General features: G+C 38.2%; 1 protein-coding gene and 1 pseudogene across 1 annotated transcript in view; both read right to left on the bottom strand.

Moving 5' to 3' along the window:
* Window positions 1-15,324, bottom strand: part of PRKDC (protein kinase, DNA-activated, catalytic subunit) — a 217,092-nt gene that overhangs the window by 85,081 nt on the left and 116,687 nt on the right. Inside the window, exons 50-56 of the mRNA XM_036338724.1 lie at window positions 13,894-14,045; window positions 13,272-13,403; window positions 11,129-11,240; window positions 8,322-8,446; window positions 8,090-8,239; window positions 1,864-2,037; window positions 994-1,092 (exon numbers count right to left, since the gene is read on the bottom strand). Of these exons, the coding sequence (XP_036194617.1) occupies window positions 994-1,092; window positions 1,864-2,037; window positions 8,090-8,239; window positions 8,322-8,446; window positions 11,129-11,240; window positions 13,272-13,403; window positions 13,894-14,045 (944 nt within the window). The remainder of the gene's footprint in view (window positions 1-993; window positions 1,093-1,863; window positions 2,038-8,089; window positions 8,240-8,321; window positions 8,447-11,128; window positions 11,241-13,271; window positions 13,404-13,893; window positions 14,046-15,324) is intronic.
* Window positions 4,329-6,980, bottom strand: LOC118670752 (annotated as a pseudogene).

Below are 15,324 nucleotides of genomic sequence, written 5' to 3'. Positions count from 1 at the left end.
ATTATTGACAAATGAAAAGGAATGCTCTACACATAGTGCTATGTGGAGAAGGCACAGTTTTTCATTTAAATAAAGCTTAACATAGAGAGAAACCACATTCAAAATTATATAAACAGTATAATCTGAATTAAGAAAAATAATATGCATTAAAGGAAGGAAATATTCTAAAACTGTAGCATATTTAACCAAAGAAACTGGGTGATATTATTCTCATCTCTATTACCTGGGAAGATTTTAATGATAAGTATTATAATATTAACTATTTTGAAACTGAGAAAACATCTTAAGAAATTACATATAATTCTTTACTGCCTTGCTAAAACAAAATGGCTCCAAAAATTAGTGCCATAAAATATTGAACATTTAAACTAGTTAAACACAAGTTTAGGCTTTATAATTTATAAATGCTTACAAAATACAAATACAATTGTTAAAGGCTTAATGAACTTAAATTGCATCAGAATAGAAAATTAACTGATATCTAGAATCATAAAAAAAGTTTACGTTCCTTTTTATATAACTAGTACTTGACAAAACACTCATATAACTGACATTGGTAGGCATTTTAGAGAAGAAGAATCATCACTCATATTTCCATGTATAATTAATATTATAGTTTCCTCTTATTCTAAGGTCTCAAACATTTCATTCGATATTAATATGCATTGTGTGATCGCAATGATTGGAGTTAAATGGAAAACACAGTAATTATCACTAGATTTCCCTTTCATTTTGAAATGCTTTAATTCACTGACAGCAGAGACAGCTTTACCACACCACTTTTTCAAGAGTTTTATATTAAAATAACTTGTCGGGATTTTTTTATGTCTCATGTGATTTAAAATACATTTTTATTTAACATGAGGAATGCAAGAAGCAGAGAAAATGCTAATACTGCAAACAAAAAATGCTGAAAACTACACTATACTGGTCTAGAAAAAAATACCCTGAAATTATTTTGTCCTCGCCCAATTATTCAGGAGGAGCACATACTGAAGCCCGTGGTTCTCATCGATTAATCCCTGAATCAATACATCTTTTGCCAACTTAAATATTTCCCGGGAGTCATCATCTGCTTGGCTTTCTGGATCTCTGAGAAAAATAGCAAAATGACAAAACATTAATACTCTCTTGTATCACTTTTGTTCAAACCCAGTAACACTGTCCAGAATTAAAGTTAAAAAAAAAGATCTGGCTTTTCCCATGGAACTTAAATTCCAAAACAACAGCAGAACCTATCCCCTTGCCTATGTGCCCCAACTTCCTCCTTTGGTGCCTCTGCGAGCCCCTTCAAGTGGCTCTTCTTCTCAAGTGCAGGAGAGGAGGGGTTGGTGGCAGGAGCAGGGCTCCGAGGGCTCCCTGGGATGCTAAGAGGAGGCCCAAGTCCCCTGGGAAGGGATGTGTGGTACTCCGGAAGGATGAAGACATCTCAGTAGAGTTTATTTCCTTTATCTTGTCAGATCTTAAAGGGATAACTATGAAAACAAATTACACTTTTACTCCTCCACCCCCTAAAAAAGAGAGAGAGCTCATGGACATGGACGACTGTGTGGTGACTGGGTGGGGAGGGCCTGAGGGGGTAGAGATAGAAGAGGGTATATGGAAGATAAATGGTGATGGAAAAAATAATAAAAAATGAAAATAAATTACACTTTTAACTCAACCAACAATTTCATGCACCAAATATTTCCCACAGATACATAATATGAGTTAAAATAAGAATACATTTCAATATACAAAAATAAACTTATTAATCATATGTTTAAAATGTTTTTTATATTTATTATAATCTGTTCCAGATTCCTAAAGGCACCCAAATGCTCCCTTAAGAAATGTAATACAAAATGTCAATGTAGAACTTACCGATAATTGTCATGAATCCACATAAGAATGTTATACATTTGTTCCCTACACACCGGAGAAGGATGAGAAATGAATTCTACAACAGGATTCAGAAGTTCCCGAAGTTCTACTGGCTTCAATTTTGCCATCATCTTGTAAATTATGTCTAAACACACTTTTTGTCTTTCATCATCTCTATAAAAAGAGAGATTTTTAAAACACAAATTTAATAGTTTTTAATATTGTACTTTCAGATATAACAGGTTAACTTTTTTGTGCTGTTCTGTATTTCAAAATTTGTTACAATAGACCAGGGGTGGGCAAACTTTTTGACTCGAGGGCCACAATGGGTTCTTAAACTGGACCGGAGGGCCGGAACAAAAGCATGGATGGAGTGTTTGTGTGAACTAATATAAATTCAAAGTAAACATCATTACATAAAAGGGTACGGTCTTTTTTTTTTTTTTTTTAGTTTTATTCATTTCAAACTAAAAGTTTGCCCATGGCTGCAATAGACAATACTACACTTATATAAAAATTACATTATTTTTTAAATAAAATGTTTATTCTCTTAAATCCAATGCATTCACAGAGTGTTAACACTTTAAATGTTTATCATTTCCACCAACTGCAGCATTATCTAAATAAACCAAAATAAACACTTTATCATAGACAGGTAGTTTAATTATTTATTTCAGTTCTAGATGATTTTAAAACATAGTGTGTAGAAATGATTCTTCTTACTTAAATGCATTATGTTATCAACCCACCAAATCAAAATCAAAAGCATTTGCCAAGCTGACTAAGTTACAAAGAAATAGTAACTCTGGCTTGTTCAGAAATGTTCAGTGTTTTCAAAGCTCTGAACAGTTACCTACTAATACAAATCTCCACAGCTTAACGTAAAGTTGGAAGATGAGTTTCACAGTAACGTAATTTTAACCTTCATTTACATTCATTTTAATATATTACTAAGATGTTTACTCTATATCACAATGGTGCTTTCCAGTGTTCACAACTTAGTTTCAATTTACACAAGTCATTCACTAACATAAGGGACGGTTATTAATGTTACAAACTATCCCTAAAAAAACAAAACCCCACCTTATATAGAACTCTGAAAATTATATGACTTAAAACAGATTAATTCAACATGATTCTTAATATTTTAGCCATCTTCTAAACACCAGCATGTAAACTTGCCTATTTAATATGAGAGCTACAACTTGATTCACTGAGATATTATATAATAATTTTCTTTAACTTATCTTTCTCACCTTAACTCAAAAATCTCCTGACTTGCTGACTCTGTTTCTGTGAATTCCAAACTGCATTTTTTTTTTAATTTTAACTTTTTGGAGAAAGGGAAGAAAGGCAGGTTATGATAAATACACTGTAAGCAGAAAAAGCTGCCCCCAAATTAAGCCTTTAAAAATTACTTTTACTTCTACACTATTATACACTTTAAGAGTCAATTACAATGCTTCATCTTTAACACTAACACTAATAAATTACAGTCTGCTCTACCATTCTGGGATCTAAACTTCTAAATACATGAGCAGGACAGTAAAATACTTCACTTTCAATTCAGGAATTTAGAACAGTTATATGATTTGACTAGACTGGTCAAGGTGGTTAGAAACATACAATTATGTAGGTGGTTGGTTAATTTGCTTCTGGGGGGTGGTAGTCAAAGAATAGAGAGTAGCAAATGAAGTAACACAAAAAAATTATTTCCTATTTGGGGAGAAAGGGGAATTCACAGGCCAGTTTAAACTTCTGAAGGCCTTTTGACCTACCTATTCAGCTCTAAGACAGATCTTTCCATTATCTGAATAACCCCCATTCTTCCCATGAGTATCAAACTGATTGGTAGTCACAGCTCCAAGTACAATCAAATGTTTGTTGAATGAAATATTAGTAAGGTCAAAGGGGACTGCATATCAAACCGGAAAAATAATCTACTCAAGTACATATTACACTTAGTTTTCAAATCATTTACTAACAATACAACAGATTTGTACACACACACACCAAAACAGGCACCCCAGCCACTGATCTGCTTTGCAACACAAGGCCATAAAGGCAGAAATGGCATTCTCTAAGGCAAACTTTAAATCGATTTAAAAAAGTAATTTCTAATTTTACAGAAATGCTTCTTCAAAAAATATTTTCTCTCACTCCCTCATCTCCTATACTGAAGGATGTGTAATATGTTTTTCCCCAAGCTAAATCTGAACCCTCAAAATTGATTCCAGGTAGATCTCTGAAATTAAAATAAAATAGAAAAATTATATTTTTATATATGTACACATCCTATATAATAAAAGGGTAATATGCAAATCACATTAGAGATGAATTTTGGGATTCTACTGCTCACAACTCCAAAATCTGTAATGATTTAAGGATATACTTCCTCTCTTGTTTCCTTCCTGGTTACTCTCTCCCCTCCATAACAGTTCAATATAGCCACAGCTCAAGTTTAATGAGAAGAGAGAGAAGTTTTTGAGTAGTTTTTGTTTGTTTTACTTTGGTGATCTGGATGGCACATATTGCTCTTTGCCATTATGTCGAGTCACTCCCTGAGGTATAGCCCTGTGGCCAAACTGGCATCTCTGCTCCCTGATTTTTCCAGCTGCTCCCCTGGGAATGGTATTGCCTCAGAAGCCAGGATAATCCTTACTAGCCCTTGCTTCTGGCTTCTCATGTGGTTTCTCAGTGGACTTCTCCGGAGCTCCGGTCTCTTCATTTTTGGTGGGAGACGCTACATTGGAGCGAAGTTCTCGTAGCGGGGGCACAGGAATTGGACATGGCTCTTTAGGGGGCTTCTGGCACACTTCAGCATCACTTGGCTTTTGGGGGTTCCTGTAGGGCCACGGTTACAGCTACATTTATGTTCCTATCACATGGCGAAGCAGTATCTGTCCTTGATGGCTGTGCAGCATTTGGGGAAGACACTGATATAGTTGTTGGGTTGAGAACATCCTTCTGAACAGTGGAATCCTCCGCCAGATCCTTTTCTATCTGAGTTGTGCTCAATGCAGGAGGCTTGGCTGTGCATGAAGGACCGGTGCTTATACTGAGTAGCTGGGCAGCGGTGCAGTCGGTCTGTTCAACCTATGCAGGCACTGGACAACTATCCCCTTGTCTTAACTCTTCATTATCCTTTTCTATTCTTTTTTAAAAATATTTTTTATTGATTAAGTTATTAAATATGTGTCCTTATCCCCATGTTACCTCCTCTCTCCCCCCACTCATGCCCTCACCCCCGTTGCCTGTGTCTATTGGTTTCAGCGGTTCTCAACCTGTGGGCTGCGACCCCTTTAGCAGTCGAACGACCCTTTCACAGGGGTCGTCTAAGACCATCCTGCATATCAGATATTTACATTACGATTCATAACAGTAGCAACATTACAGTTATGAAGGAGCAGCGAAAATAATTTTATGGTTGGGTCACAACATGAGGAACTGTATTTAAAGGGCCAGAAGGTTGAGAACCATTGGGTTAGGTCTATATGCTTGCATATAAGTCCTTTGGTTGATCTCTCCCCCTTACCCCCACCCTCCCCTACCTTCCCTCTGAGGTTCTCTGACTGGCTTATTTCACTTAGCATAATGCTCTCCAGTTCCATCCATGCTGTTGCAAATGGTAAGAACTCCTTTTTTACCGCAGCGTAGTATTCCATTCATTATCCTTTTCTTTGCAGACACCTTTAACAACATCAGACATCCTACTCTCCAAAACAAGTTCACCTGGTGTTCTTTATGAACTTTCAGATAAAGGAGGACAATTTGAGGCTAATAAGTCAAACTTTGGTGTTGGTGCCTTTGCTTCAGCTGTCAAGGTTGGGGTCTTGGGATTCTGTCATCTTGTCATCTTCGACCTCTGAAGAGAGTTCTCCTGCCCCTACCATAATCCCCACTGTGTTCAGTCTGCAAAGCTGGAGTCTCTTTCAGAAGGTAGCTTTGTTCCTGATGCCCTAGCACTGTAGGGTTATGCGTTCAGTTGGAAAGTTCCTTGAACCAGGTCTGTTTATTGGTCCATCCCCCAGTGACACAGATCCCTCTGTTGCATGTTCTGAACCACTTGATGACCTAAAATGAGGCTTCACACCATTTTTCTGGAATGGTCGACCCATATTCACAGCAGCAGCAGTTGTTTTATAAAATACTGGAGAATTAAAGCCATTCACAAAACTACTATTTGGAGAGGGAGCCAGTGGTGTTTCAAAGTAAGGTGCAGGATTTGGAGACCAGACTGAGGCACAATACTACAGATGAAGTACTGTTGGTGAGGACTATATGCAGGCTGCATAAAGACTGGTGAGGCACACTGTGCTTGAGTTTGAATGGGCTGACTATACATACCAGAATCCATTAATCAATAAACATTCTTAGCAAAAAACGTATTGATAGTGTTTATCATTGCCATGATTGGCTTGCCCTGAAATGTTTTTACTTCTTCTCTCAAATATTTAAAAGCCTGTTGTACACCTATGTTTCACTGGAAAGCGATATACCAATTGCCATGTGTGCAAACTCACAGCTTATCACCTTGGGGCAGTTTTCATTTTGAACAAAGCTTTCACTTCCTCTATTGGTGTTGTTTCAGGAATCTCTCTAAGAATCAGTTACAATGCTTATGACTTGGTCTCACTTTCTCACCCTTCTCATCCACTCGTACCATGGGAGAAGAACTCCGTACTTCAAGAATTAGATTGGGGTCTGGGGTTGGTTTTTTATTTCTTCCATGTTGGCAACTGTCCAAATTGGAATGAATTGATCACTGTCCATTTGAAATAGCAGGTAAAGATCTTTGACAAACTTTCCTGTGAGAAACAGAATTCTAATTGTTTCTTCAGGCATTCTTGTAGGTCTTCTGTAGAAATTGCAGAATTGCTTTGTCTGGAAACGTCATATATTTGGTAACTTAGCTCTTCATATTCCTTACACATATCATCTGAAAGCTCTGTATTACCCTCAGGATAAGACCCTGATGTGGCTGCTGTTTCATGCCAAGAGCTTTCAGTTCCATGAGTTACTGGTGTGGCATCAGTATTTCCACGAGGAAGTTCTTTCCACACTTTGGCATTAGGATTTAAACCAGTTCTTTTAGATGTTACCTGCTCCAAAGCCATGGCTCAAAGTGTCTTTCCTATCTGGAAAGCCTTCATTAATCAATCAACCTTCTCTCTCCATAAGGTTTTCCCAAAGCCTGTGCTCCCCACAGATCTCGTCTTCATGTCTCTTGTTAGCACTCTAATATTCTAAAAATTACATTCTTAAAAATAATTACTAGTATCATGGACTAGATTATTAAAAATAAATTAATTCAATGTGGGATTTTGGACTAGATCCTGGAATAGAAAAATTAGTGGAATCCAAATAAAGTCTAGTTTAGTTACTAGTAATGAGCTAATGTTCATTTCTTAGTTTTCATAAATGTACCACAATTATGTAAGATAGAAAAATTGAGTAAAGAGTATATGGGAACTATGTGTACTATCTTTTAACTTTTCTGTAAATATAAGGTTATTCCAAAATTAAAAGTTTCTTTAAAAAAAAAACATGAAAATGTCAAGCAAAATAAGCTAAGTATAAAAAATTTCATGATTTGAAAAATTTATTTCAAGTGTTAGATCACCTGCCATGTCATACAGCAGGATTATGTATAGTCTGGATCTGAGATAAGGTGTATCATTTCCTCCTTAAAGTGCTTTACACACAAAGTTACTCAGCAAATGTTTAATGATATTAGAAGACAATGATACACTCTTTCTTGCTGGCACAGCACACATTCATCAATAATTTATCACCATGCAAAGACAGGAACACATACAAGACAGGAAAAGAGTGCAGGGAAATAAGAATATGTTAAGTAACCAACAGCATTCTCTTTTAACATTTACAGGGAGATTGCAATTTTGAAAATAAATGAACAATTTTAACAAACAAATAAAAAAAAACAAACAAACACCTCTTACCTGGCAAAACAGGTACAAAAACTCAACGCCATGCATTTCACATCGGAAAGGAGCCTTAGACAGTGCCTCAGCGTGGCCTCCACAAGGTGCCAGTGACAGGAGGCAGGAGGACCAGGCCCCACCAACCTTTCTTCTCAGATTCAAATGTAACAATAATGTTTCATGGAAACTACAAGCCCTTTCTGAGCTGAAGGGAATAGCTGGGCAAATCACCATTTTATGAGCCTGCTGTACCAGGACCATGAGGCTGGTTTCCCACTCACCTGTGTCTCATGACTTGAACGAAATCCTTGCTCTTCAACTGCAAGTACAGATCTGCTATTGCCTCTGAACGACACAGCACCACTTCTAGACAGAGAGTCTTCATCACACCATGAAATTTTGGCAGCAGGAAGAACACGGTGTTCATGAACCTAACCAGTGGACATGGCCAGTGAGTGGCAGGGCAGTCTCAGCCATCCCCGCCATAGGGCATTCACCACTTCAGCATCTTACCTATCGGCCAGTGGAGGGAAGTTTTTCACAGCTTTGTTCAAGCACACGATAAATTTGTCCTCCATTGTATTCTGATGCTGTTTCAGCTGTTTTACAATCAGTTCACACACAGACTCCTCCAGTATCTGAAAAATCAAGTCTCTTTTCCAATACACACAAGTGGAAACTTATGCTACATTTCTGAAAATAGGTTTATCTTGAATAGTTGCGAGTCGGCGCTATCATCTCCAGTGTTCACAGGGTGAAGCCAGGAGCACTCGTGGGCTTACACTGACCACTGAGTACCAGCAGAGGCTCTGGAGCCGTGAGTTTGGGTGAGCCAGGCTGTGTCCCCGCACTTGTGCTGCAAGCACTGGCAGGGTCAGCTCATGTCATATGTCAGATCAATAAAAAAGATTAATGCTGCCCTAGCCAGTTTAGCTCACTGGATAGAGTGTTGGCCTGTGGACTGAAGGGTCTCGGGTTTGACTCCAGTCAAGGCACATGCACAGGTTGCGGGCTCGATCCCTAGTAGGGGGTGTGCAGGAGGCAGCCGATCAATAATTCTCTCTCATCATTGATATTTCTATCTCTCTCTCCCTCCCCCCTTCCTCTCTGAAATCATTAAAAATAAATTAAACAAATAAAAAAGAAAAAGTCAAAAAAAGAAAAAAGAACTGGGCAAAGTAATTGAAAAGACTTAAAAAAAAAAGATTAGTGCTTCTTCTGACAATGAAACACTGCCAACAAGTCATTTAAGAAGCAGAACTAAAATTCTTGATTAAATAAGTTTAAGACACATTTTATGGTGTCAGTGTTCATGTTTCTGGTTGAATAATGACACAAACCACAATTTTTAAGCAACTCTGTCTCAACTATCACTGTCTATCTCCCTATACCTTGCTTTCTCATGATCACTATGACCTACTATGATGGATTCGTCTGTGAATTATCTGTCTCCCCTCACCACATGCCAGCTCCCTGAGGGGGGACTTGCCCTGTCCTGTTCCCAGCTGCATAAAAGAGCCTAGAGCCAACCAGTAAGTACCTAATATACCGAGGTGGGCAAAAGTAGGTTTTCAGTTCTGAGTATGCGAAACTCAGTTTATTCTTGTATTTTTATTTATTAATTTTTGTATTATTTATTTGTATTTCAACTGTAAACCTACTTTTGCCCATTCCTATATGTAAGTGGCCAACATGTAAGTGCCGAAGTTATAAAACAATGTGAACCTAACAATATGGGTAAAACAGTAGAAGACAAGATTGGAGCCTACATCTCAGGTGCCAAGAGTAGCTTAGTGGTTAGAATATGAGTGACTCTTACTTTTTTTTCTTTTCTTACTTCATGTTACACTAGTTCCCAAATTTCTACACAAAAATCAATGTCATTTTATATTTAGGAAAAAAAAAACTATGTAAAACAAATGTATTTCTCATTCCTATTATGTTGAAATATAAGTCAAGAGAGATTGATCCTGGGATCTGCTATCACTTGCTCCATCCGAGGTAAATATTAAGCATTTTGTATAAACTGCTTCCAAACATTTAGGGACATTAGAATCATGTCTTAAGGTTATTCTGAATTTTTAAAATTGTTTCTTTTACTAAAATAGCTGGGTATCCTTAAACAAATAAGTTTGATATTCCCAAAGGGGTCTATTTCCTTTTAGCTTAATGTTATTTTATTTTAAATCCAAGTGAATGCCTAATTGGTAAATGGGCAGGGGCCCAATCTGCTATTTGGGGATACCCTGAGTATCTTAGGACCTCCTGACTTTCCCAGAGGTTCTTCTCATCCTGACTGACAAAGCATGTAGCCCAGACTCCACTTGACCTTTTCTTTCAGGAGAGAGGATGGACTAGAGATACAAATTTGGGAATCATGAACATAGAGGCAGTTTTTAAAGCCATGAGGCTGTATAATCAGCAGGGAACGGTAAAACAGAAGAAGACCAAAATCAGGGCTGTGGAGGTGGCCCAGGAAACACGCATCTAAGAAAGGGAGAAGAAGCTGCCAGGGAAGTAGCGAGACAGCCAAGAGTGTCCCAGGACCAGTGGCAGAGGGGAATCAAGGAGGACCAACTGTGCTGCCGGGGACAGGCTGACACAGAGCAGCCTGGGACGAGCATCTCACCACAATGAGTGGCACTGCTTTCGGAGGTTCCGAGAACATGCAGCACTTCACGCTATTGGCATGTAGGAGGAGAGCAATGCAGCAGTAAGCATCGCCCCGCTACACTATTTTCAAGTAAGTTATAGCATGTAACTTTCATGCAGTTATACCTATATGTCTTTAATAATTATATTTATTGAAAATTATAGTACTCTGAATGTGTGCTATGCTTAAAAATGCAACAAGGCTCTTCTTACAATACAGTCAAGTGGGCAGGACGTAAGACTGGGAAAGGCTCCTGCGGAAGCGCTTTCTCCTGTGCAACGGTTGTATGATGTCAAAAACGTAGGCGAGGATTTTAATAGCTTAATAGCCTAACGTTAGCAGGTATCTGCCTGGATAATCTTCCCCAAAAGGATATCCTGAGACCAAGGTCGAGGAAGGAAAGCTGGTTAAATACTCATATCCTGATTTTTATAATAAAAAGTTGCCAATCTTTAAATATTTAACAAATTTCCAAGTGTTTTTAAAAAAAAAAAAAAATCACGTCCTCTTTAAAAAAAACTGAGTTTTTTTAAGTAGGAAAGAGTAAAATATTAACAAATGCAGAATGCCCACTTTGGTTTCTTACAGTACAGAGGATAGAAGTATCAAGTGTCATGACAAATCAAAATTGAAAAAGCATTTATATAAAATTGCATAACACACTCACATTTTCTCTCTCAGTAATATATTGAAGAACAAGTCCCAGAACTTCTGCTGCTGCTGCATACACCTCTTTATATTTTACAAAGGACATATTATTGACCAAAGCTTGAAAGTATCTGTAGCAAAGATAGAAGATAAATATACATAAAATAATCCATTCTGATGACATAAAATTATAATGATTTTACTCTTTGTACCATATTAATAGCACAAACTGAGAAACTATGAAGCCTACAACATGATCCAAATTATTGATGTGAAGACATATATGAAGATGTCTTTTTTAAAAAAATATATTTTATTGATTTTTTACAGAGAGGAAGGGAGAGGGATAGAGAGTTAGAAACATCGATGAGAGAGAAACATCGATCAGCTGCCTCCTGCACACTCCCTACTGGGTATGTGCCCACAACCAAGGTACATGCCCTTGACCAGAATTGAACCTGGGACCCTTGAGTCCGCAGGCTGTCGCTCTATCCACTGAGCCAAACCGGTTAGGGCATGAAGATGTCTTTGAGGCTCTGACATCATCACATCAGGGAGGCACATTAAAGTTGGTTCAATTACACTGAACCTGCTATAGTCAAAGTCAAACAATGCTGGAGAGGGGAGCTGACTCCAGCTGAAGAGGAGCAGGCGGAATGAGGGCCCTGCGGGTTCCTAGGCACTGCTTCACTCCTTTAGCTCAACTGCCGGAACCCAGTGGCTGAGAAATAGAAACTTCCAGGCAGACAATGACCTCCCGGCACCTTCAGGGAGGCACTGTCTACAGCCTGAATTGCTTGGCTGGGCTTCCGAGACTAAGAAGCCTGCAGGGTCTGAGGGACTTGAACAAGCATCAATAAATTGCTGGCTTCTTGGGGAACCCCGCCCCAAAAAACCCCATAATTCTGGACACTATAAAACTATAGTGAAAAAAAGCTATTATTTAAGATTGTGATTTACTGACATCCTGTTAAAACCATCTACTATGACAGAGAAGGTCAATAAAATAATGAGAAAAAGAGTGAGTGTGAATACAGTGCCCCCAGACTTCATGGGCAAAGGGGCTTTTAATTTTCAGCCCAACATTGGTTCTGTAAAGCTGTCACTGGAGAAAGCCAAAGCTCAAAAAAAAAAACAAACCAAAAAAACACTAACTTGTCTAAAAGTAAGCTATTTCCTGTTAAATCTGTGTTGAGCAACATATTTGTAGAGGACCAACTAGACAGAGTGAGGCACTTCCAAAGAAATGACAGAAGCAGGGAAGGCAGCTCAGCTGGTGTGGTTCAGTAGTTGAACCAAGAGGTCACTGGTTCGATTCCCTGTCAGAGCACATATTCTCTTTGAAAAAACTGAGTTTTTTAAGTAGGAAAGAGTAAAATATTAACAATGCAGAATGCCCACTTTGGTTTCTTACAACACAGAGGATATAAGTATCAAGAGTCATGACAAATCAAATTGCAAAAGCATTTATGTTTTTCAACATAAACAGGTTGCAGGCTCAATCCTGGGTGAGGAGCGTGCCGGAGGCATCGGATCGTTGCTTCTCTCTCATCAGTGTTTCTACCTCTCTAGCCCTCTCCCTTCCCGCCTCTAAAATCAATAAAGACATATTAAAAAAAAAAAAGCATGGAAGGGACATGCTGAAGTATATAATGTAATCATGATATGAGCATTGACTTTAAGCCCCTCCACTGCCTATGTTGGGCAATGCCCACCCCCACCATGAAGGGTCCCGGTGGGAGGGGAGCAGTGTGGCTGCAACTATGCCAAAAGGCACAGAGACAGGGCAGGCAGCACGAGGTCAGCGGTACCCTTCATGGTCATCCTCTTATTTTTAATGGTTCACAGAGCTCATGTTGCTCTCAAGGGTAAATGCTAAAAATGTCACTTTAGAAAATAAGAGAAAAAAAACTTAATACCTCTTATTTGACAAAATGTACATGAAAATTACATGAATTTTAAAAAACTTTCCTTCCTCATTTACTCCATTAACACATTCTTCTCTCAAATGGCCTCTAAAGGCAACTATTTAAATTAAGGGAGAAATATTTAACATGCGTTCTAGCCCTTAAACTTATCAAAATTAAACCAGTCTATTTCCAATTCAGGAATACTTTAACCTAAAAAAAAAAAAAAAATGAAAGCAAAACTATGATACTTACTTTATACTCTCTATGCCACATTTTGGGTCATAGGGAGGGAAGTTATTGGCCATTACAATGCCTAATAATTGAATTCCTACTGAATTGTCTTTAGAATTAGGATCTTTCCTGGAAAACTTTTCAAATATTAACCTGAAACAGAAGTATAAAAGTATAGATTATCATATAAATAAGAAGGAAGACAAGTATAAAATTTTCTAAGGAGAATACTCAAGGTAAGAAATACTCCCCCTACACCCCCACATCTAACACCCTTCTTGCTAATACCCTCTTTGTTCACATCCAGGTTATTCTAGCTTTGGAATACAGGCAGTTTTATATCGTCCTATAATTGCTTGCCCTTTTGAAAGTGTTAGCTTACCTCAGGCAGTGCTAAAAGGAATCAAAGCAAAGTCCTAGTCTACCCTGGGCTGTTACAGGGAAGAGCAGAGTGCTCTAGTGTCAACTTTGGAAGTTGTGGTTTTGTGAGTAGCAATATCATATCCTTATACATGGATTCTAATTCAAATTACAGTTCTCCTTCTATCACTTCAAGTAATTAAATTTCAGTATAATCACTATTTGAAACACCCTACATTTTTTAAATTTCTAAACAACATTGCAAAATCTAGTAAATTAATACCTGTAAGGGATGGATAAACAATCCTTCCAGCATTCAACAAGAGTTTTTATAATTTCAAGGTTGTGACTAAACACGGCTCTTTTTTGATGAAAAACATGCTTCATTAGGAAATCAAGCAATCGATTGGCTAACACTTCATCTTTGGGAACCCCCTGAAATGGTATAAAAATTATATATGAATATGTAGCATCGCTTTCTGAAAAAGCATTTTTTAATCCAAAAATCCAGTTATAAAAGAAATGTGGCATTCTACTGGCTCCTAGTTAAAAACCTATGTGTGATTTTTCAGGTCCAACCACAGCGATTACAAAGGCTTTCCCAGATAGGCCTCCAGGGGGAGAGCTGCCAGCCCTGCACCAGGCCTGTAGCACAGCAGGCAGACTGTAGTCTCAAAGGGCAGCTGCAGTCAGACCCCGAGGCCCCTGCCTGCTCATGCTCTTTCACATATGTGCATTCCTGGCCCAGGTGCCTTCACTCCTGGCCTCTATCTCCGGTAACCGCCTCAGCTGGAACCTCCTTCTGGAGGGAGGAAGGGAAAACCTGAAGACACTCTGACTCGGCACTCAGCGCTTTCCAACTCCTAGTCCTTCTCCCTCACATTCCTCCCATCTCCAGGGCCCTACAAAACCTCAAAAGGGAAATGACCTCCAGATCAGCATTGAGCCACCTGGCCCTTGACCAATATGCTGGCTCCAGGGGGTAAAATGGAACAAGAGCGTCAGGGCTTCCTCTAGTTTTAGCCTTTTGCATATACCATTGCAATGAGGCTTCACTGTAACTTTCAATTTGGCTCCCTGTTGCTTTTATCAGTATTCTGACACCTATATAATTCAGCTCTTTCAAGATTAGCTGAGCTCCTAATAGTTAAATCAATCTTTTCCAATGGTTTAAGTTAAAATAAATACGCACTTAATTTTTTCATGTTATTAAGCAGACTATAAGTTATTTCATCATATTAAAGATAGGAAATCTAAAATTTAGTTTACTTTGAAATGAGAGGCACATCTAAATACATGTATAAGCTCTATATACATTATTATATTTAATAAGTGTTGTTTCCAGGATATCCTTACATGAAAACTCTTATACATTATTAGTGCCAATGTTTTCAAATGAATGGGCAGAGCTCCAGCACCCACAAGTCTGGTGAATGCCACAGGCTGCAGTATAAAACTGCCATTCATCTCACAGTCACTTGTTGAGCAATCTCAGCCATTATAGGTCACAGTCAACACTCTGGAAGCAGATAGACTGGCAAAACAAGTGCCAAAAAATTCAGGGACTTTCGTCACAGAAGAAGTCTACTGACATTTATTTCTCATACTTTTAATAAACCAATGATCTAGTTTCCAAACTCCTTGCAGGTAAAAGCAACACACAAAACAAACATCTGATAGCTTAAAAATAAAAGATCAGGGGACTATCAGAAGT

This window comes from Myotis myotis, unplaced genomic scaffold (assembly GCF_014108235.1).
Source record: "Myotis myotis isolate mMyoMyo1 unplaced genomic scaffold, mMyoMyo1.p scaffold_m19_p_16, whole genome shotgun sequence".
NCBI lineage: Eukaryota > Metazoa > Chordata > Mammalia > Chiroptera > Vespertilionidae > Myotis > Myotis myotis.
This window is presented reverse-complemented; position numbering and strand designations above follow the sequence as displayed.